Source organism: Oenanthe melanoleuca, chromosome 11, assembly GCF_029582105.1.
Source record: "Oenanthe melanoleuca isolate GR-GAL-2019-014 chromosome 11, OMel1.0, whole genome shotgun sequence".
NCBI classification, from domain to species: Eukaryota; Metazoa; Chordata; class Aves; order Passeriformes; family Muscicapidae; genus Oenanthe; species Oenanthe melanoleuca.
Genome location: NC_079345.1, coordinates 8,296,183 through 8,320,230, shown reverse-complemented (window position 1 = coordinate 8,320,230; position 24,048 = coordinate 8,296,183). Strand labels below are relative to the sequence as shown.

Genomic DNA, 24,048 nt, shown 5'->3' with positions numbered 1-24,048 from the left:
TTTCATTAGTCTACCACAATTCATTGGCCAAAGTCTAATTTCTGACCACTTTAGAAGCACCTACACAACACCAAATTTAGACTGCTGCCCAAAATTTTATCATAGCATGACTGTAGGAATAGTTCTGTTCTTCAAAGTAATACAGTGCCACCAGTACTGCCCACATTTCCCAAATCTTCCATTAGCCTAAACATTAGCATGCTTTAAAACAAAGCAATATTTTATCTTGCCAGCTTTCACTTGTACTCACAGCACTACCTACCTGCATGGAGATGTGAAATATTAGTAACATCACATCGTACGTGCAGCCCATACCAGTAAGACCATAAGCACAACAAAACAAAAAAAAAATTTCTTTCAGTTTCAACAGTTTCCTCCTTACCTTGCCTCCTTCTCTTTCAAAGTCGACATATTCCCGGGTCGGTGTCTGTCGCTGCTCCCCCTGCCAGCTGGCCGGAAAAAACTGGAGAGACAGATTGGTTCCTGTGGCCACAAAAGCCTTTTAGAAAAATCAATACAAACAGGATCAGGGAGCAAGACATTACATAAATTATGCAGGCAGTCATTTATTTTTACATCAGTTTATGTCTTAAGCCAGGCAGCATAGAGAATACTTAAAGTCAAAAACATGCACTCATCATTTTTCTTAAGTATTAAGTTACAAACATCTGATTCCATTTTGACAACATTTGCCATTGGCTGCTTCGGATATAAAATACAACATGGAATCAATACTTCTTTCAAATCAGTTTTGCTGACATTAGAATCTGTCCTTTCAGTTCTGTCTGGATACCCTGCACCAACTTAGTACCTGCAACGTTAAAAACTGCCCATGCTTTTCAAAGAGCTTTAAAAGAATGACTGCTGAAGGAAAATTAACTCCTTAGACCCATTGTTAAGGACAACTTTTTTCAAAAGAAAAGGTTCTGTTTCCTCTCACAATCTACTTCTATCTAGACACTTAACTGAAGCACAGATATTCCTATTTTATCATGTACTGGCATGCAGCATCAATACACAGTTCAATCAAGCTCCACAGGACAAAGTCCTCATGCCGCATTAAGACACCAGTGATACCCAGATCAGCAGATGCTGTGTCAGTGAGAAAAGGCAACTGTAGGAATTCCTCTCAGCTGCAGCCCTTTGTAAAATCATTAAAGGGACTGGCTTAAACCCATTAGAAAAACCATGAACTGCTTTCAAGCAAAGGATTTTCTACAATTTCAAGTGAAAAGGGGATTCAGTTTTCTTTATAAACTCCCTGTATTTGTTAGCATATCTTAACTCCTAGCCATGATGAGTACAGCAATTCCTAGACGTGAAATAAAAAAATTATTTTTACAAGTGGAAGTCAGATTCACAGTATTTATACTCTTCTCTGGTACAGGTGAGTTTGTTATCCTGTGAGCATGTGAATACTCAGACAGACTCACAGCATATCACTCTTCCTAAAATCCCACAGTTAGACACAATTTGTTGCAATCAAATAGGTGTATTTATTACCATGATCGCTTAGATTTAAATGGTCATTAATCTAGAATATAGCTTTTCTTCAAAGCTATACAGCTACTTCAACAGTTGGAATTTCCTGATGAGCAGATTTCTTTCAAGCAACCCAGAATTCAGCCACTTCATGGCATAATTGTACAGCTGCCTGTGACACTATAGCTACGTGCTATTTAAGATCCTTCAAGTCATGGACTGCAACACTGTCACAGGATTAATACATCCCATTTTGAAAGTAGAAGTGATTTGTCTTGGCTCTTCCCCTTCCACCAAGGGAGACTAACACTCTGCAAGCAGTTTTGGTTCCAGGCTATCCTTAAAACCAGATTTTTACATTTTCTGTTGTTTTTGTTTGCTTGTTTTGTCTCCTGTAAGCACATTCTCAATGTCATTAAAATTAACAAATCAGTCCTAGAAATGCCAGAAGAATACTGTATTGGTATATTAATATTTGTTTCCAAAGACAAACATTTCAATCATAACAGAAGTTTTATCAAAGATATATTTGCAGAAATAGGAGGCATCAAATCTGTCACAGCTGCACACTATCATTATCAGGCTCACTACCTTCTATTATCTCTTTTCTTTTCTAAGTGATGCTATTCAAGTATCAACAAAAAAAATCATACCTATCTCCAAATATTTGTGACAGTGAGTCTTCACCACTTAGTCTGCTCAAGAACTGTTTTCCTACCTCCAAGCATCTTTAGTAAATGTGTTTGATACTCCTTAATTTATACATTTAAAATATCAAGGAGTGAGATCTTTGAAAGTAAACCAGCTGACCACTGAAGTCCTATGGACCAGTCCAGTTCTGGCACTGGGTCAAAAGGACTGTACTTGCTTTCTGGAAAGCCCAGTAAGACAGTGAAGTGGCCATGCCTTCCTGCTTCCACACCCAATGTATGCTAGAAAGCCATGAAAAATAGGGGAAAAAGATCAGAGAAAAGAAGGAGATAAAAGTACACAAATTCTACATCCTCATAGAGAGTCAGGCAGGCACCATTTAAACCATAAAAAGCTATGTAGATATTTGTTCTCTGGATTTCTGAAGCCTGTTCCCTCCCATCAAAGACAAAACCATCCAGTTAAAGTACCCATATGCTTCTCAAATCAAATCATAGGTCAATATTGAAATTCCCAAGAACAGTACTGCTAATAACCACACAAGACTACATGGAAGCCATTAATTTCCATCAAATAACAAACAAATTAAAGAAAAAATAATAATGATGATTAAAAAAAATTCACACCACTAGTTTGGTTTTAAACTTTAAAGTAAGAAAATTATAATTTAGTCTGCAGAGGCTTTCAAAGCCCAGTCTGAAAAGCTATCAGAAATTTATGTCACAAATTTTGTGAAAAGCTTATCAGGTAGTACAAGGACGACCTGACCCACACACAGACAATGTAAATACAAGTACCTTCCAAAGGAAACCAAACACATGAGGTTATTTAAGCTATCAAAGCATTACCAGTAAATGTGAAATCTTATGTAATACATTTCACAGTTACTTCTCAGCAATATTGATAATTATTTCCTTGATTCAATGAAGAGCTATTTGACACACGTAACCAACAACCTACTGCCAGTTCTACATTAAATCCCTGAGCTGTTCTTTGGGGTTTTTTTTTCTGCTTCAAAATATGTAAGGTCATTTTCAAAGGCTCCCTTTGGAGATAAAAGAATAAATCCTTGATGTCTGGAAAAACATTCAAGACTAAAAAAAAAAAAAAAAAAAAAAAGTAAAATTACTAGCTCTTTTTAACATCAGTCATTACACACTACATTTCTAAATAAACCTGACTACTCATGCCCTGTTCACAAAACAAAACCAGATGTTTCAGATGAAGAAATATAGAGCTTGTTTTATAATTAAGTAGAGTGAAAATATGTAGAACATGCATCACTGGTTGCTTCCAAGGGATAAGTTCTGGCAAAAAAAGGTCAGCAGCAGGCTCAGAAGTACAATGGTGAAACTACAGCAATTTCCCATTTATATAAAAACTGCACAGGCTGCATAAGAAAGCTAGTTATAAGCTACATGGCCTTTTTTTAGGGAAGAATTTGGGTATATTATGTACTTTCACCCATACAGGAACTTCCAATGCTAGCAAACTACGTCTTCCTTATCTATCCATTGTTTCCCTGGTATTTTCTTAAAGGATGCAAACATGGACAAAGAAAAATGAATGTAAAAAAAAAAAAAAAAGTAAAACTAAGAACTTGTCTACAGAGAGCCTCTTAAAAATAAAATTACAAGTTCTAAAACAAGAGATAACAAGCAGGGATAAGATTCAGCTAAAATAAAGTTATTCAGTAAAAGGTAACAGTATTCTTGAGTGTGCATCCTTTTACTGACAAATGCAAATGAACAAGATCAGCTATAGTAACTGGCATTCACATATTTTTGGGTGTGCATAAGAGTAATTGCATTGTGCATAAGAATAATTTCATTGTGAACTGACTAGCAGTATGTATACCACGTGAAATTAAAGAATGCCCATAAACCAAACTTGGTGGAAGTGGGGCTTATTTTCTATTTTACCTTGTCTTTCGTTATATCTGTAAATGAAAAAGAGGTTACTTCTGCATCTTAATAGTAGAGTTACAAACTTAACAATGCTACAAAATACTAATCCCATAGAAGCAACCAGGAGCAGAAATCAAACCAGGAAATAAGGAGTCTTGACTACTCCGAGCCATACTTCATCTCACTTCTTATTTCAATATTTCAAAGGCCGACAGTAGTCTACAACTAAACTTAATGAATGAGAAAAACGGAGCTGAAGTTGCAAGTTTCAAAGCCTAATTTCAAAAGCATTTGATTTAGTCCACAAATACATCAAACAGCTCACTCAGACTTTAAGCTAGCGCCTTCTGAACAATGTTACTCATTTCTCAAAGCTACTGTTTCCGGAAAGAAAAAAAAAAAGCTAAAAGAAAAAAAAAAAAAAAAAAAAAAAAAAAAAAAAAAAAAAAAAAAAGCTGAATATTGAAATTAGCAGCTCGTAGCTGCAGCACGTGCCCAGGGAAGGAGCACAGCCCGCTCTCACTGCCGGGGGTTTTCCTTCCTTCCCTGTCACCCCGGCGCTCCAGACAAGCACTGTCCCCGCTCGGGAGCGAGCCTTCACCTCCGAGCGAGAAAGCGCTGCTCCTACGGCGGACAGAAACGCTGCCCGGTCACCAAAACCTCCCTTCCCTCGCCGTTTGAAAGGCAGCCGATGTCACTCCGGTCCTTAAGGAAAACTCTCCTTCACGGCCGGCCCGCAGCCTTCGGGCTTGGGCACCGCGCAGCGCTCACTGCCCCGACGGCTTCCCCCAAACTTTTACTCGGCGAGCGGAGCGCGGCCCGGCCCGGCGGCCCCGAGGGAGCGCGGAGCACTTACGATCTCGGAGCGGCCGTCGCGGCAGGCGTTCTGGAAGCGGGCCTGCCTCTCCTCGTGCGGCCGGTCCCTGAAGCCGGTGTATTTAATCTGCGGGGAACAGGGCGCGCAATCAGGAGGGGCCAATCCCGGCGATAAGGGGGCAGCGGAGCGCACTGACTGCGCCTCCCCGCGCCGCCGGCTCGGCTCCCGCCGCGGCTGAGGGGAGCTGCGGGGCTGCCCCGGCCCCTCCGCGGCCCGCGGAAACTTTCCCCGCGGCGGGCGGAGGGAGAGAAGGGGGAGCCCCGCCGCCGCCACCGCCGCCTCACCTCGCACTCGCGGCTCAGCTTCCTGAAGAACTCCTCGTTCTCGAACTTGCTCCGCTGGTCGGGGACAACCCGCGGCATGGTGGTGGGGCCGCCGCCGCCGGCTGCCCTCCTTCCTTCCCTCCCTCCCTCCCGCCCGCCCCGCGCTGTCCCAGCCCCAGCGCTCGCCTCGCCCTTTGTTAGCCCCCGCCGGCGGCGCCCCCCCTTCCCTCCTCCCGTCCCTCCTCCTCCCGCGGCGCACGCAGAGCAGCCGCAGCCGCCGCCGGAGCTCGATGCTGCCGCTGCCGCCGCCGCCCGCTCCCGCCCCCAGCCCGCTCCCTCCCCTCCGACTTCCTCCCGGCTCGTAAACTCGGCCCGAACAGCCGCGCCATTCACAACTCCGCCGCCGCCGCCGCGCATGCGCCCCGCCAGGCGGGAAGCGGGCGAGGGGTGACTCAGAGCCCCCTCCGCGTCCCTCGGCCGCCGCTGTCTCGCCCGCGCCGGGGCCGCTCCGCTCGCTGCCCCCGTCACCGCTGCCGCCGTCACCGCGGCTCGGCTCTTTCCGCCTCCCTGCTGCGCGGGGAGCAGCCCCAGCACTGCGCCCCGGTGGCGATGGGGAGCGCTCCCCTCACGCAGGCACCCCGCACCTGCTCCGCCGGCCCGTCCGTGAGGGGAGCCGGCGGTGGCCGCGCCGCGTCCCCCGCCCCGAGGACGGCGGTGAGGATGGGGCAGGTCGGAAGGGACAGCGCTGGCCTCGCACCTCCTCGTCTGGCTGCCTCCCCCAGGCCAGCGTGAGGGCCGGAGGAGCCCGAGGGCGGTGGCAGAGCCCGCCGGGCAGGAGCCGGCCCGCTGCCTCAGCCGGCCCTCCGCGAGCAGCAGCCATCGCCCCTCACCGCCTCAGCATGTGGCTCGGTGTCTTGAAGTCGTGGTGTCAGTCTAGAGCAAAACCAAAACCCAGCACTTCGCTGCACCAGTGCTTGAAAAGTTCATTTTCATGCTAGAAACAGAAGCCTGAACTCTTAATTCTTCATGAGCAAGCAGGAACTAATTCAATCAAAGTGCACTGCAGGACATATATCACCTGCCCCTGAATCCATTTTTTCATACATACCTAGGTTATACCTGGATTCTTCATTGCAGTCTGCAACTTCCTTGTGAGAGGAAGTGGAGGGGCAAGCTCCTCTCTGTTGTCTCTGGCAATTAATGACAGGACCCAAGGCAATGGCCTGAAGTTGTGTTGGGGAGGTTTAGGTCGGCCAGAAAAAGGTTCTTCACCCAGAGGGTGATTGGGCACTGGCACAAGCTGCCCAAGAAAGTGATCACATCACCAACAGTGGCAGAGTTCAAGAAGCATTTGGGCAACGTTCTCAGGCACGTGGTGTGTCTCTTGGGGATGTCCTGTGCAGTTGTAAGAATTGGATTCTATGTTCCTTGTGGGTCCCTTCCAACTCAATATTCTGGGATTTTTTTTTTCCCTACAACTACTCCCCCAGGTTTTTAGCAGCTCTGGAGCATCATAAGGATGGCAGCATGAGCCAAAAAACCATATCACGATATCTATTGCCAACACTAAAATATTAGAGTGTATTAGATCTTTTGATAAAGAAATGAGGTTTTCTAATCTCTCAGTATTACAATCTTAACTTTACACATAGTTATGCAAATCACAGCCAGCAATGTTAAGGTGAGCCAGAAGATGTAATTTGAATCAGGTATGAGCAAAACAACAAAAAAATGAGTGAAGTAAGTGTAACCCTTAACTAATTGTATACAGACTTCACAGAAAACAAGTTAGCCTTTTTTCTAAATATAGAAAATATGCTATGAGAAACTTAATACTTTTCTGATCAATAGGAAAACTGAAGAAAACTGTTTAAGCTGTATCTTCTGATTTTTGATAGGTTACTATTGAAGACATATAGATAAATTCAGAAGCTAAAAGCATTAAAAGAACTGTTTTAAAAGGGTTTTTTAAACCTGAAAAGAAAATACATTGAGCTTGAAAACATAAAATATTGTGTATTGCCTTGATTCATTTAGATTAATATCAACCCTTAAGTGAAATTTTCGTGAATGTCAGCCACATTTAAAAGGTCCCAAAATAAGACATTTTAAAAAAAATCCATATCACTATTCATCTTACAGCAAGATCAATATCAGGAGCGTAGGCCTGCAGGAGAACTGCCAAGTTCATAAGGTAGAAATCTGCTCCCTTGACCTCCAATAATCTTTCACTACTTTCTACTACCTCACCGAGTTCTACCTCCTCAGCCCCGAAACTGACTGTGCCTTCTTCCAAACAACAGTTTGGGAAAAAAAAAAAAAAAAATTTACCAAGGTCAAAAGCAAGATGAGTGGTTGTAAAGCCCTAAAATAAGAAACAGGAGATGTAATCACCTAGCAAGTTTTGTGTTTTGACCTTGGCATATATTTTTCAAGACTTTGGAAACAGTATCAGGTTTGACTGCTTTCCCCCATGCAGATCTTTGTTTAACATTTGTCATCCTGCAGTTTTCATCTTTCCAAAGTTTTTATTTCAAATAAAGTGAGTCAATATTATCAGAAAGTCTGTAAGAGATCAGACACTGCCCATGCTTATTGCCTCAGTTAGTTGATGCAGAAACAGGATAGCAGGAAGAGGTGAGATAGAGCATAGTGGCACAGGATCATGTTATTCTTCTGAATTTATCCAGTTTCTCTACACTAAGCTAGCTAAGAGCTTTTGCTCTGAATAATGAATACCTTCTTAGCAAAGGGAAGAAATTATTTCATATTCATATAAAGAAAACAATTATTTTAGACATGTTTTGTCATTAAGAAAAGCCATACAATTGTACCAGTTCTTCCTTTCTCTTACCTCCCTCAGCCCCCAGCATTTAACAAGACAATTAGGGTCTTAAAGACAGTGCAGTTCTTATTTTTTGTTCCTACCTAGATGGAGTTAGGACAAACTAGTAATGTCTTTGCTGCAAGAAAGGCTAGAGCATATTTTGCAGTTATTTACCCTGTTTGGCCAGAGTCACTGGCCACCAGCCAGACAGTCAACATAGATCAGAGGCAGCTTCGCAGGTGGTAGCTGGGGGACATGGGAGGCAAGGCTGAGGTTATCTGTGAGAGATGGGATACAATCTCATGGGAATTCTGCAGCTCACCAAACTTTTTTTTTTTGCTTTTAGCACAACACACCAAAACAAGCTAGAACCTTTTTCCTTGTGCATAACCAAATGCAATTGCTTCCCAAAGGCATCTTGGTGATATCCCTGCAAACCATTTCACCGTGGTTCAGGCTGCTCAGATTTTAGCTCAGTCTGCAAACCCCTGGTCGGATTCATAAGAACTTAGGCTGTTCATCAGTCCTCCGAGTGAGTCACCTTCAGAAAACAGAAATGGTCAAGCTTGTAGGCATGCTGCCTTCCGAGTGAATTCTCAGAACAGATCCCTTTCCAAAATAAGACCTAACTTGTTTACAGTGCATTGATAATTGAGACAGAAGGCCACTGAAGGATTTACAGATGGAATATTTTTGAGAAAGGGAGCTTTCTTCAAGTTCCAAGTCCTGTTATGTACTGCTCTTTCTATAACCCTTCTTTACCATGTCTTTAAAACCTCTGGTTTCCCCTAGGTAGCAGCATTTGATGAACAACTGCATGGCACTGGTGTTATATTGTTCTCTAGACTTCACACATGTGAGACACTAATAAGCCAGACTCCTGCGTATCCATTGATCTATGGCAGCTGCAGTATAATCAAACACCAGCATTATGTATGTACAAGCTACTCTGTGATTATAGATCCATTAATAAACTGTTTGCAAGATATAATTATGCACATTAGGTGTGAAATGCAATCCACTTACGCAAGGTCTGTGCTTATGGGTACTAAAAAAAGGGGTGGGGGAGGGGGGAGGAATTGAGCAAATTAATTGACTTATTTTGCCCAGACTAATTTTCATTTCCCTGTTACTACAAGTGATGCTCCCAGCCAGAATATCTTCGCCGAGTCACCTCACCATTGGAGGGGTGGGGGGGGGTATTGCTGATCAGTTCATGGACCCACAGTCACATGCAGAAATCATCCTGAAATACTGTTGCTCACCCCCAGAGCAGCCTTTCATGTTTAGCCTGCATACATCAGCATAAAGATCTATCTTATCTGAGGACTCCCAAAATAACCCAAATGAAGGATATGGGCAATGAAAAGGACCATGAGCTATCAGAATCCATTCATGTCTTTGGAAGCACTTTATGCAGAGATGGATGTAGGGACTCCGGAGGCAACAATGTGCAGCTTTCAGGATTTGGCCAAGTCCAAAGTTGATAGCTAAACATCTTACCTAGCACACAGAGATAAGAACCATACCACAACAGTTAAACAAAACAATCCAATTTTGCATTATGAGTGGGAAGTTGCCTACCACTTAAAAAAAACACCAAGCACGGCAGGTATGAGGGAGGAAACTGCACCTCATGCCTCTTCTCTCTAAACCAGGCTACAAAACAAATGCATCTCTTCACTCCAGATTCCAAAGCTGGAGCCTTTTTCCTAAAATAAGATGCCTACAGGTGCTACTCAAAACAACTCAAAGCATTTGGAGTACTCAGCCAGGAGGCAGGAGACCCTTCCCTCACTGCGGCTGCTGAAGCCCAAGTTCCCAGCCTCTGCTGTGAGCATCCCAGTCACAATTATTCTCACACTGGAGAAGCTGTATCCACACCTCTGCTTCATCCTGGGTTACTACCACTGTGCAACAAAGTACCTAAGTCCTCATGGGCAGGCCTACATGAAAAGGCAGTAGATACAGCCATCCTTTCCCAGTTGTGGGATTCGGACACCTGGGCTGTCTCTGGTTGCAAGCTCTGGCAGTTTAACAGTGTGCTTCACATAGGAATAGCCTTTGTTTCAATAACATACATGTGCAGCTTCTCCCCGAAAGCACAGCCTGTACAGCCTGGGACATCCGCCAGAGTACACCCTTCTGACACTTGGTAGCCACTTTTAATTATAAAAAGGTCACAAATGTGCAAATATAAAAGTGCAGTGTGATATCAGGTTCAGGAGTCTGGAGTAGCAAAGGTTGTCTCTGATCAATGACCTTGGTACACAACATCTTAATGAACTGAAAATCTGTTTAAATTCTTTCCATTAACCAGGGGAATACAGTTTTTGTTTTGTTTTGCTTTGTTTTGTTTCTAGTAAAAACAATATGAAATTAAACTTGAGAACATCAGAATAAATTATTCCTCCAAATGATGCAATGGAGCCTGAGATACACAACTTTTAGAAAATTAAAACAGATGATCCCAGAAGGCTACTTGATTTTCATACTGGTCATTTGGGACAGTGATGATGATTAGAGTAGGTACACATTTCTAAGATTCTGTGCTATCCATACATGTTTTGGCAATGGAAGTATACAGTTTTTATTTTAAATCCCCCTTTTTTCTCATTTTACCAATCACACCACAAACTGTTAAAAGAAATATTATCTGAACTCAGAGTTTCCCTTGTCTGGCAAGCAGAAGCCAGAACTGGGTGCCTCTTCCAGCTTTGCCTTTGGCCTTCTAAGTGATGATTTTGGGCATATGGCTTCACCTCTAATGCCTTAATTCGCCCACCTATCAAGTGTCTCCTCCAGATGAAGATCTTGAGATATCTATGGAAAGAGCTAGGCACTGTCATTATCCCAGATGTTGAGCAATGAGGAGAAAGTTTAACTGAGCACAAAATGTGACTCACACAAGACTAAATACATAAAAGGAAGTGTTTAAAAACTGCCTTCATGAAAATAGCTCTGAAGATGCTCTTATCAGTACACAGGCAGTGCTAATGGCACTCAATTGTGTGTTGTTCAGACATAGCTTTTTCTATGTTATCTACTATGCTGCTATCAGCCACACTGTCTCCTTACACTGCATTTTATAATCCATTAAAAATTAAAATCCTAGAATAATTTGGATTGGAAGGTACCTTTAAAGGCTATCTAGTCTAATCCCCTGCAACAAGCAGGGACATCTTTAACTAGAGCAGGTTGCTCAGAGTCCTGGCAAGCCTGACTTTGAATGTTTCTGGGAATTAGGAATCCCTCACCTCTCTGGGCAACCTGTGCCAGTGCCCCACCACCCTCACTGTAAAAAATTTATTCCTTATATCTAATCTAATTGACCTTCTCTTTGTTTAAAACCATTACCTCTTGTACTATTACAACAGGCCCTGCTAAAATATTTGTCCCCACCTTTCTTATAAGGCCCTTTAAGTACTGAAAAGCTGCAATAAGGTTTCCCTGGAGCCTTTTTCAGGCTGAACACTCTAGTTCTCAGCCTGTCTTCATAGGGGGGGTTCTGGAACCTCTGATCATCTTCACAGTCTTCTCTGAATCAGCCCAACAGGTTGATGTCCTTCCTTTTCTGGGATCCCCTGAGCTGAATGTCATCCTCCAGATGGGGTCTCAGCAAAGCAAAGGGACAGAATCACATCCCTTGACCTTCTTCAAAAGTCTATGCATGACTTTGAGGGGTGGCATGCAATGGTAGAGACCCTTATATAAATTTTAAAAACATTAAGCACAACCAGGCATAAAGGGGACAGACAAGATGTGTAATCCTGGAGCTGTTCTGAAAGTCCCTGCAGATTTTAATATCTCAAAGGCTTCTAGACATGAGAATGAACAATGCAGAGTTTCAGTTCCTCAGGCCTAGCACAAGCCAGCTGTACTATTCAGGCAGTTCAGAGTGGATGCAAACCTGCCTACCCAGGGCATCTGAAGTTTCCTTCCAAATGAAAGAATCAGAGTGACAATGGTCACAAGCAGAGACTCTGTTTTAAAGGTAGTCGAAATACGCACATGCCCCAGTAGCTTCCCCCACTTGAATTGATCTGATAAGCTAAATACAACATCATCACTCTGGATTTATTATATATTTTTTCAGTCATCAGAGGGCTTGGGCTTTAGTTTTGGGTTTTTGTCCCCTCCTGTTAGCATACACAGGTTGACAAAAACTAAGTTGGTGGCTGATGTGGGAGAGGAGCTTGTATCCTGCATCAGTGTCTGCTCCTGCATGACCAGCACAGGGTATGTTAGGATTCAAAGCATGGAAGCAAAGCCCTTGTAGGCATAGCTGTTCATGGCTTTAACTTGAGATCATGGGGAAGAAAGCTAAACAGTGACTCAAAGCTCTGTTCTTCTTTCACATGTGAATGTTTATTACTGAGCAAGCTGTCTTACAGTCTGTTATACTTTTGGTTATACTTAGTAAAACAGTTAGAGGTGATTCAGTCTTGGTGCAGATAATGTCCAAGTGACTTTTCAGATTCTAAAGAGATTATTCTTGTAAGATTTGAGATATAATTCCTTCCTCTCAGATATCCAGTGGTGGAAAGAAATTGCATTTGTGAAGATTTTTTCACCTTCTCTTTCTAAGGAGTCTTTCTGAAGATACTGTAAGTTAGTCTCCTGCCATTCGGTCACCTTGGTCACTCATATTTATCCACATGCCCAGCTTTAAATGTGCCTCATAAAAGGCAGCAAAACGTTGACTTTTAAACCATCAGATTATTCTAAGAATATTGTTCTCACTTAAATAATTCATTTCATTCTCAAGGTGAGCATTTAGAACTGAGGTGAGTTCTGCTGGTTTGTTACACAGTAACCACATCAAAACCTTACATTTCCATACACCTAGCACACTAGGCTGCCACCTCTCATTGTAACAAATGGATTGCTGGCTCTTTTCTTGTGCTTCCAGAGAAATCAGTGGTACACTTAGGAGAACCAAGAGACTGGGAGACAAAGCCATGAAATGTCTAATTAAACATTCAAGGCTAGAAAGAGCTGCCCCCATTTACAGATGGATCACCACGGGGTGGAGTCTCTTGCTGAGGCTGATACTGGAAATTAGCAATATTTAAATTTATGTCTCAAACAAAGTCCACAAGGAAATATTCCTCTTTATCAGCACATTCCATCGTGGGCAGGTTTGGAGTGCTCTGGCACAGGGGGTGCGACCGCTGCTTTCATTACGGAGCTTGTAAAGTTAAAAAAAATACCTGGCTGATGCTTTGGGGTGCTACCAAATTGTGCCAGCCTCATGTCAGCTCCAAGAAAGCAAAGCAAAGCCCATTTCTTGGGTGTGTGCTGCTGAGGGAGCTGCCTTTTCACCTTCTTTCCATACAGAGCTGTTATTGTTTTTGTTCACATTGATCTTATCCTTGGAGAATTTGGAAGGGATTTCAAAAAGGCAGGGTGTTGATAGTAACTTTGTTTTCATGCTTCTCCTCTGTTGCTAGAGCTATTTGTTTTTACTGACTAGGAATTAGGATGGCCCCAGTCCTCCCCCTTGATCCAAACGGGCGTGCCCCGGGTCAGAACGAAGCCTCCTAGACTTTGCCTTGACTTCGTAAGGGCACAAGAATTTCCCCATTTGGGGAAATGCAGATGTGGTTGCACGTTCCAGGTTGAAGGGTTTATTTACAGCAGCCCCTCTGCTTTCTTTGTGTCCCAAGACAGATTCCTCAGCATACTCTACCACAGGATTTTCCTATTAGATGTGGATTTTCCCTCTTTTCAAGTGCTTAGCATTGTAATTTGCTGCAGTTTTATGTCTTTTCCCCTCTGCCCAGACCTATGCTTGCCAAGAGGAAGGAGATCAGCAAGACACCCACGAGCCAACACGACAGCAGCAGCAAAAGAACAAGGCACGAGAGTGGCGGACGGTGCTCTTCAGCCCTCAGTCACCTTTGTGGTCTCTGTTAGCAGCTGCAGCCTTTGTAGATGTCCAGTTAAGCTTGAGACTGACCCAGAGAACAAGAAGAAACAAAGGTCACTTCCAGTTTCACCAGAAAGAAATTCCAGTGGCTACTCCAACCCCATAATCCAGCCATGATTAATGTGTATCAAAGACAGATCTGGTTTCATCAGAGATCCTGGATTTTAAACAGTCTTAACTGTTTGGGGGAAGGAAAAAAAAACCAAACAAAACCACCCTGGAAAGCTCTAGGGGGAAAAATACATCTTAAATACAGAGTTAGATCTTGTCACAGGGATGTTAACAAATGACAATGTTCTTCACAAACACAGTCAATACTGCAGAGCATTTAAGCAAAGGTACTCTGGCTTCCTCAGGATTTGCACCTCCATTCATGCCTTTCACTCATAATCTAAAGGCTTTTGAAGGAATTTCTGAAGCCTGCTTTCCCTCCCACGCTCAAATGTGCTTGAGTGTGACCTGCAGACTCAACAATTTGTGGTGTAAGAGAACAGAAAAGAGGGGAAAAAATGTGCACAGGTGTAGTGAGCTCCCACACCCTGCTTTACTACAAGTTCTCCATCCAAATGAGTGTGTGCTGTGGAAGAAAAGTCATTTCAGGACAAGTAGAGTAACTCCTGAACCTCTCACAAGCAACATCTCAGTATGAATTGAGATTTCCAGGCCAACCAACCCATGTCCACCACGGAGAGCTGTCATTTTGGGGGGGGTTAGCACCTGACTGGTTGATTTTCAAGTCACAGCCCCTCTCTGAGATTTCAGATCAGAGCACTCAAGGTTTCCAAATATAGTTCCCACTCTAGTTCTCCTGTTCAGCCATAATGCAGCAGTATCATTCCCTAAATGTTCTCAGAAACAGCTGAGATTTTTGGCTGCATTTTAAAACAAAAAGGCAGAGATGAAGAAAAAAAAAAAAAAGCGGGGGGTGGAAAAGAGCTTGAGGGAAATGCCTGGCATGAAAAGGCTTTAGCCTAAATAGCTGAGCTTTGGCAAAGCTGTAAGTAGTCAGACTGCTTCTTAGAGTGAAAACCACACGACACACTTGATGGGTACAAACCCACTCACAAAAACCCAGACACCTCTCACATCTACAAAAACCTGTGCTCCACAGCAGATAGGGTGAGCAGTAATGAACGGGTTCAAGTCGCAGCAGCAAGATCAAGATTAGGTAACAGGAGAACATTTAACTGTAGAGATAACTTGAGTCCTGGGATACGTTTCCCAGGAGAACTGAGCTTCCATCACAGGAGGTTGTCAGAAGCAGATGGAATGCAATCATCCCTGATATAGCAAAGAGCAGCTAAATAGTGAACGGGGTGATGCTTCAAGATTCTATTTACTCCATACACAATCATCTTCACATGCTAATAATGAGCAATAATTCTCTTCCCTTAGTGAAAGGATTTTGTGCATGTTGAAGTGATTTATTTTTCACATCCATGTTTTAACAGAGACAATATCTCTACCCCAATCTGAAAGAAGTGGTGAAGCAGAGGCCCATGGAGGCTGTGTGACCTCTCCATGCTCATAGTAAACTAGTTTGGGTAGGGTCAGTGAACAGTATTTAGAGTTCTGCACTCATCACTTCTCGACTCAAATTTTTCTTCTCCCTGGGAATTTCTTAAAAGTTCACATGCACATTTTTATGGCCACTGATTGATGGAGTTCCTTTTTTGACTGCTGCTTTTTCTGCTCCAGGGTTTATTTGAGCCCATTACCCTAGGATCTCCTTAGAGCTACCTCATCCTTTCTTCTTTTCTCCAGCCAGGGGATTTCCACTCTGCAGTCAGACCCAAGGTTGCTTATGTCCCTTTTATCTAGCAGTCTGCTGTGCTTCATTTTTCTGAGGAAAGATCCTGAACCGGAGCTTTTCCTCCCCATTTTCATCACCTACTTTTCAACTTTTGCTTCAGTTCCAACCTGGCTGGTCTTCACTGTATATCTAACTACCTCATAAAATGGGGAATCCTGTTTATTTGATGTTTCTGTTCTTTCTTGTTCAAGGCTTGGTTTTAATTGCAGGAAGTCAAAGAGGCATCCTTTGGGAATCAAAGGAAGCCACTTGAGCATTTCAGAAGTTTCCACAGAGAACATCCCACCACTGCTTAGCTGAGGATGTCTGGTGGGCAGCTCATGACCTTGGCTTGTTTCATCACCACTTCTCTTCTTAGCAGCAGCTTCATTGATGTTATTGTGTAATAACAAATTTATGAGCATCAATTTTGAGTGTCACAGATCTTCTGGGATCCAGAGGTTTTTGTTTTGCACTGTGCAGACTGATTTTACAGAGTGCTGGATCCTGGCCCTCATCACATCTGCTCTCATTCAGTTTGGCAACAAACTCATTTTCCACCATGCCATCTTAATAGTTCTTTTCTGCTCTTATAAGGAGTCTACTGCCATTACAGAGTTTTGCCCTTTATTATGTTCTTATCTGGCAGGAACCTAAAGGGTGCATTTCTAAAGATGAAAACCTGGTGTGCTCTTCATGCTACTGTTTTAGGGTCAGGATGGGGTGTGTTTGGCCACACACCTTAGGCTTCTGTGTCTGGGAAATGCCAAGTGCAGATTTGAGGGATTCACACCTTAAGGCTTCACCAGCAGCAATCTGGATGAAAGTGTGCCAGAGACAACCTGCAATGGCACTCAGGGATTACCTTGCTGAGAGCTGTGCCTGCAGGCAGCACAGTCCTTCATCACCACCAAGGCAAAGCTTGCAGGCTGTTATGAAGAAGAAACCAAGCCTGTTACTTTGCAGCTCCATCACAATTAGTAAGTCATCAGAGCAGGCCTGTTCTCTCTGGGCACCACTCACCTGAGAGGGAATTAGACAATGACCAAGAAAGTTGTTCTTAGCAGAAAGTATAGATTCAAGCACTTTAACTTGCCTGTAAGAGCACCAATAGAGCAGAGCCCTTAGGTCCAGCTTCCGCTGTTTCAATGTCTGTCACCCACCACATTGTCCAGCTTGGGTGCTAAAGGCTGAATTTCAGTGGGTTTTCTCCCCTGGCTGGAATTTTATGTCCCACAGCAGAAGCTATAGAACCTGAAAGTATCCCTGACAACCACAAAGCTGGGAAAAGCCTTCACTTTCTGTCCACTAAAAATACACCATAGTCATTTTGAATTCGAGTAGTTGCAGTCCCTGAATTCCTTTGGCACATGCTGAAATTGAAGCCGGTTGAGTCATTCTGGTCTTTAGGTAACTAGAGCTCAACGTCAAAGGCACACACCACTGCCGTCCCCACCCAGGCACAGGAGTACAGAGAGTCCTGGCCCTGCTCTCAGTGGGTCTGTTCCCAGCATTTATCACTAGCACTGCATTCAGGAATAATGTGATTGTCAGCAAACATCTAACAAAAGCCCAGGAGCACCGTGCAGTGATTGAACTCACTGCCTGGGAGCTCCTTGCTCCCACGGCTCCTGTCTGCACACCAGCTTTCCCTCTCTTTATGTGAAGGGCGTGCAAAGTGCTTTGAAAGTCAGGGCTGCACGTTTTCCTCTGAAGCTGCCTGTAATCCACCTTTTTTTTTTAATGTTTACGTAGGCAAAACTGAGTACCTCGGGTAAGTAGCTGCAGTCCCAAGCACGGAGGCAGGCTGTTAAAAACATGCTGATGCCCTTGGTTTGGAAGTACCATCCTCCTCCGCTTTGTTTCTCAAACACCGGTATTTAATGACAAACAAGAACTTTTCTCCAAGGAAAGCGACATTGCCACAACACAGAAGTGAGAAAACAGGATCACGAGTTGCTAAGTGCAGGATGCTACGTTTGAAATGAAGTCAAAGCAGAGGTGGGCATGAATATGGACATGAAGATGGGTCTCTCCATCTCGATCCCTCTGCACTGCCTTTGAACTGAAGAGGAAGTGCTCGTGGCAATGCAGGATGTAAAGCTCATTATGCTTTGCTCTGTAAGAAAACACATGTACCCAGAGAGCACATGACTGCTGAAAGATTAAAAGGAGCCTAAAATTCAGCACTTTGTCTTTATCAGCAGTTGCACCAAGTACTTGCTTTTTTCATCCTGCTTTCTCTTCAAAGACTTCAGAAAACACTTTATAGACTAGAGGACACTCTAGTCTATAACACTCTATAGCTAGAGGAATACCCCAAATCCTGAGAGCAGAGGTAGAGAAAGTGAGGTGTAGTTTATTTTCCAGCTCAGCTGCATAAAGTGAGCTAAAGCAAAGCAGCAACTGCAACTCAAAGACCCCAAGTCACAGCCTCCATCTTGCAGTAGCTGCTACTTATATTCTCATCAACTATTCACTTACTGGTTTGTGAAAGCTGCCCAGCATTGAACTCTCCCGTGGTTTATCCTTTCCCTAATTCCCCAAGTGTTTCAGAAACTCTTGTACCCTTGCAGAGGCAATGTTCACACCCTTACTTTCCTGTATTTTCCATTAATCTGCTCAGAAACTATTTGGATAGTTTCTTTGTCTTTTTGATTTCTTAATTTCCATTTTGAGCACATGAAGCCTTTGCTATGACAAGCGTTCCCCAGCAGAGCTCCTGTTTCTCTGCTGATGAACCTGTAACTTAAATAAAGTGCCAAGCACCTGAGATGCACGTGTTCAAAGAGAAAATTACAGCTCCTTGGGGTACTAAGCCAGCAGCAGCTATCAAAAGTCATCTGGGCCAGAGAAGGTGCTCCAGCTGCCGATGGCTTGGGAGGCAAGGAAGGGACCACTTCTCTGCTTCTGGCGCTCCTGATGCAGGCAAGGCACTCACACCTGGCACAGAGCTCAGAGGTGCTTCAATTGCAGTGGAACAAAAGCTTCAGCCTGGCTTTTCTTCCAAAGCTTCATTACTCTTGTGGGATTTTCTGGCAAGATGTATTGTCCTAATCCCAAGGGGTTGGCTTGTCAGGCACAGCTTTATCCTGACCTGTAAAGGCAGAAATACGAGCTCAAGAGCAGCTGCTTTCTTTACATTGCCAATATGTTTCCAATGACTTGTGCTCTCGCCGTGCTCACAGGTACAGCCCCAGCTCAGGAAGACATTTATTCAGCACATGCCTAAAAGCCATTGACCTGAATGAGCCTCAGGCTGGTGCCTCAGATTTGTTCTGAATCAAGGCCTGATAGACGGGATATTTTTTTCTCCTCATTTAAACATTGAAACCCAAGACTGTAACACAGTATATTGAAATGTCCTTCTGCTGCTGTTCCATCAGCTCATGAATCTTGTGGAAAGGCCATCAGTTACAGGTTGCTGCAACTGTGGTAAAAGCTGAACCTTACATTTATCTTTTCATAGTGTATATTAATGACTAAGATGTATGATGTTTTCTTGCTATCAGATTTAGAAAATTTGGAAGCTTGTGGCATATGATGGACTCCTTGAAATGTTTTCCTTGGATTGAATATCAGGTTGCATTTTGATTAGGAGAAAAATATAGCAGGGGAAGGCAGGCAGTGATGAATTAACAATTTCCTATTGCTTTCTCAGACTTACTATTCATTTTAGGTGGAACAAATTTGTGTCAATTGAAAATTCCATAGAGACACTGATTTATTTGGAATTTAAAGATACAGTAAAGAAAACATTCAAAGAGTCTTAGTAGTTAATAGTATGGTTTTAATTAACTTTAGGATTTTTACAAAAGAACTAATTATTTTCCAAGCTGTGGCAATTTCCAAAAAGCTTTTTCTTTATACCAACAATTTAGGTAGAGGCACATTGTTTCTAAAAGAAAAAAACAGCACTGTTTAGGTTTCTGCCATACAGCACTAAGACCAAACTAGCCTCATCTGTCATATCTGCCATTTGCCTTTGGGTATTTCTAATTAAAATATTAACAAAGGAACCAACAATGGACCCCACCCACACCAAAGAGGAGAATCTTAAGACAAATCCAACATTTACCCACTAGAGCCAGTACTTGCTTCCCTGATAGCCCTTACCCTTTCAAGAAGGTTTTGGAAAATGCAGCTCACAATAAAATTCTCCATCACTCTAAGGGAAAACAATTGGTCTATATTTAGGTCAAAAAATTAAACAGTAATAAACCCAGTGAATTCTAAGCAAGGCTGACAGTTGTGCAACACAATCAGAGAGGGAGGGTCACGCCAGTGGTCTGCCTGTGCAGCTGCAGTCATGAAGATGTCCCTGAGCAGGCTGCTGCCCCCAGCTGCATTTCCAGCACCAGAAAGGCACAAGTAACAGCCCAGTGCTGCTGGCAGTGCCTTGCTCTTCAGAGGCACTGATCCAGCTGCAGCCATGCACTCAGGGGCGTGGATGGGATGATTTACAGCCTGAGCTGGTTTAGGGGCTGGCTGCTGGAGACCATCTCCTGCAGAGTGGGGAACAGAGAGGAGGGAGCTGCAACCCCTCACAGGGGCAGAGAAATGCTCCCTCTGATGATGCTCCGGTCTGGACTTCAGGTCTTAGAGGCCTTTCCCAACCTAAATGATTCTCTGTATCTGTGTTCCCAAGCCCATACAATGAGACACCTTAACACCACCCACCACACCTGTACAGCAACATCCACACATGCCAGAAAACTCTGGAAACTTGGAGCAACTCTCCCACACGGTCTAAAAGCTACTGGTGCCTCCCAGGCAACCTGAAGTAATTCAAAGCTGGGACTAATGCTGTTTCAAAGGGCTCCCCATACGCTATCAGAAAACAAATATGCAAGAACACATACATTTAAATGAGGAAAGGGGCTGTGGATCTTTTAGATTTAAATGAAGAATTGTATCATGTGTGATAATTACAGCCTTTGCAGGCAGCAAATGCTTCAGTCAAGTTCACGCTCCTTTAATTAAAAGAGCTGTATCTCCTTCCACGTTACATATCCTCATCTAAATAATGAACTTCCAAAGCACATGACCCGATAAATACTGCCTCCAGATTGCACATCCAGTATCTTCAATAAATAAGGCTATACTTGTAACTACTAACTGGTTATGAATAGCAGCTTAAAATAACAAAGCAGCCATTCAAATGCAAAGCTAAAATGGCATTTCAAGTGGTAAAATTGTTTGAAATTGTCACTAATGGGAGCCACTCTGCTCCAGTCAGCAGCCTGTTGTCACAGAGCTGGACACCCCAGAGACTCCTACCTCTCCATCACACTGAGCTCAACTTGGCCCTTGGGTTCAGGCTAATTGGAGCAGGGGATGGACGGCCAGAGCACGACCTCCTCGGCTTTGTTTACAGAGGAAGCTCTTCTCATTAGATAGCTGGGTGAGTCTGCACATTGCTGGGAGACAAATATACGGACTTTCACTTGTAGGTCAGCAGTTCAGATCTGATGGGGATGAGTAATGACAAGCTAATTGATCTCAGATGGCCGTTTGGTGGTCTCTGCAAAATGAATTTGGTGATCTAGGTTCACGTCTCAGGGGATGAGCATCCACGCTGTAGAAAACTGGCACTGCAGAACCCCTCTGCAAGGGCAAGGGCTGGAAGGAGGTATGGCAAACACCCTCTTTTCTTATTCTTCGAGGGAGTCCCTTGGCGGCAGGGCTGCAGCACACTGACAGCCGAGGAGGTGGCTCTTTCTGAGAACCTCCACGGCAGCTCCGAGGAGCTGGGCTGCGTTTCTTCAGCGGGCTCTCCGCTCCCAGCTGAGGAGCCAAAGATTTGCTAACAGCCCCTCTGCGTGCCGGGGAACTCGATGCCCACGCCTAATTGGAGAAATGCTGACGATGTTCTCTTCTAATCAGAAACTACCGTTTGCATGCTGGCTCTCAAATAATATGTCCCCTGTCCTTCCAACATACGAATTAAAACATGACCCTATGCAATTCATCTTCTGGCTAAAATTAGTGATTTTTAGCGGCAATGCATTTCTTAAATTGTGTCCAGTGGGGCAGAAAGAGCCTGGAAAACTCCTTCTCTCAGGAGGGTCATTTATTCTGACAGCAACGCTAAAGCATATATCTTTCTGTCACAGCTCTGGCTCTCAGAAGAATTTCTAGATACAGTATTGCTTTTTTTATTTCTTTTGTTTAAACATTATTAATTGCCTCCCCAGCCCTCTTCACTGAAAACAATTGTCTGGGGTCAGACTTGAGGGCTGTTGTTTCCATTCCTGCTATTCACAAAGGACTGCTCCATTACAGAGCCTTGCTGGAGGAGCTGCAAACGGACAATCCTGCTCTCCCACTGCTCCATCCTGGGCTCGCTCTTTTAATACCAAAGTTGCTCAGCAGGTTTGCTCCCGGTTTGCAGGGGTAGGCAAACCTCAGCCTCTCCAACAGCATCGACCTGAGGCCAGAGGTACCAAAGCAGAGGGTGCTCTAGAAAGGGTTGCAGAATGTCAGCACATCCCTGTTCCGTAGCTGGACTCCTTGGAGGCAGCAGCTCCAGCAGTGAATGGGGAGGATGTGTCTGACCCAGCGGGCATGGCCAGCCTCACAGGAGCTTCTGTTTGGCTTGTCCCCATGGGAAGCTGCCTTGGAAAACTGGTAAATACTCCAAGGAGGAAGTCTGCGCGGGCCGGTGGGGAGCTGAAGCAGCGGCTTTGTTCTCGGTCCCAAACACAGTGCGTGGCCTCGGGCGAGCCCCAGAGCCCCAGCCGGCCGTGCGGGCAGGAGGTGTGGGCAGTGAACACAGCCCCCAGCCCGCCGTGCAGGCAGGAGGTGTGGGAGGAGAACACAGCCCCCAGCCCGCCGTGCAGGCAGGTGTGGGCAGAGAACACAGCCCCCAGCCCGCCGTGCAGGCAGGTGTGGGCAGAGAACACAGCCCCCAGCCCGCCGTGCAGGCAGGTGTGGGAGGAGAACACAGCCCCCAGCCCGCCGTGCAGGCAGGTGTGGGCAGAGAACACAGCCCCCAGCCCGCCGTGCAGGCAGGTGTGGGCAGAGAACACAGCCCCCAGCCCGCCGTGCAGGAAGGTGTGGGCAGTGAACACAGCCCCCAGCCCGCCGTGCGGGCAGGTGTGGGAGGAGAACACAGCCCCCAGCCCGCCGTGCAGGCAGGTGTGGGCAGTGAACACAGCCCCCAGCCGGCCGTGCAGGCAGGTGTGGGAGGAGAACACAGCCCCCAGCCCGCCGTGCAGGCAGGTGTGGGCAGTGAACACAGCCCCCAGCCGGCCGTGCAGGCAGGTGTGGGAGGAGAACACAGCCCCCAGCCGGCCGTGCAGGCAGGTGTGGGCAGCTGCTGTGCCCGAGCACAGCCCCGGGGCCCGGCGGGTCCGGCCGGGCAGGGCAGGGATGGAGACAAGCAGCGCTGCCGCACCCGCAGACAGCGCCCACTGCCCTCGGCCCCCGCAGCCCTTTGCACCACAAACAGGGGACAGCGAGCAGTTTGGTGGTGATGGGAAAATCCACGGGGTGCTCAGAGGGAAAGCACTGAAGGAGCGCGAAATGCTGTATTTGCATGTATAATAGCCATGTTTGTTGCTCCCTCCCCTACTCCCCCTCACCTTCCCCTCCCTGCTTCTCCTGCCATAAATTAGGAAAGGCAGGAGGTGTGCCGGTGCTCATCTGCCGCTAATTTGGTTGAGGCAGGGTGTAGCCGTGGCATGCAAATCCGCTTTTGCTTCCTCTTGTGCCTCGCATGGGGCGCTTGGCACGCAGCGCTGCGGGCGGTGGGAGCTGCGTGCCCAGTGCCCGGCCCACCGCAATCCCTCCTGGCCACCCCGGGCGAGGCAGAGCTGGTAGGGACGATCCTCCAGCGGCATGGAGCCAATGCACCAGGTCCTGCATGGCTTCCTTCCCCATGGCCGTGCACCGGGGATTCCCAGCCGCTCCTGCCCCTCTTGGAGGACGCTGGCCAGATCTCACCTTTCACAGAATGTTTTCAATTAGGAGGAGGGTCTGACTGGGGCACAGCATGGAATACTGAGGCCATTTCTCCTGGCCCTTCCCAAACTTCCCCACCTGCTTTTGGGCCTGCAGGCATGAATGGGGGGACAGCCTCGCACTGCAGCCGTGGGCTGTGACAGCCCCCTTTCCCCAGGCAGTCAGGGCTGCCATGGTCCCTCCGTGCATGCTTAATCCTGTGCCAGCTGTGGGCAGGATTTACACCAGTGACAGCTTACTCCAAGTAAGGAAACCTCATGCTTTCTAGGCAGGTGCCAGCACACCTATCAGCAGGGTAGGGACTGGGCAGCAAAGTCTGGGCATCAGCACCAGCCCTGAAGATCTCATTGTG

The 24,048-nt window shown here is 45.4% G+C and overlaps 1 protein-coding gene across 2 annotated transcripts in view; it reads right to left on the bottom strand.

Annotated features, from left to right (window-relative positions):
* CBFB (core-binding factor subunit beta) overlaps positions 1 to 5,344 on the bottom strand; it is a 38,807-nt gene extending 33,463 nt beyond the window's left edge. Inside the window, exons 1-3 of one of the 2 annotated variants that reach the window (XM_056500784.1) lie at positions 5,202 to 5,344; positions 4,897 to 4,983; positions 383 to 499 (exon numbers count right to left, since the gene is read on the bottom strand). In XM_056500784.1, coding sequence (XP_056356759.1) covers positions 383 to 499; positions 4,897 to 4,983; positions 5,202 to 5,279 — 282 coding nt within the window. In that variant the 5' untranslated portion in view covers positions 5,280 to 5,344. The remainder of the gene's footprint in view (positions 1 to 382; positions 500 to 4,896; positions 4,984 to 5,201) is intronic. The other variant, XM_056500785.1, reaches the window with a different exon arrangement.
* Between the last annotated feature and the right edge of the window lie 18,704 nt (positions 5,345 to 24,048).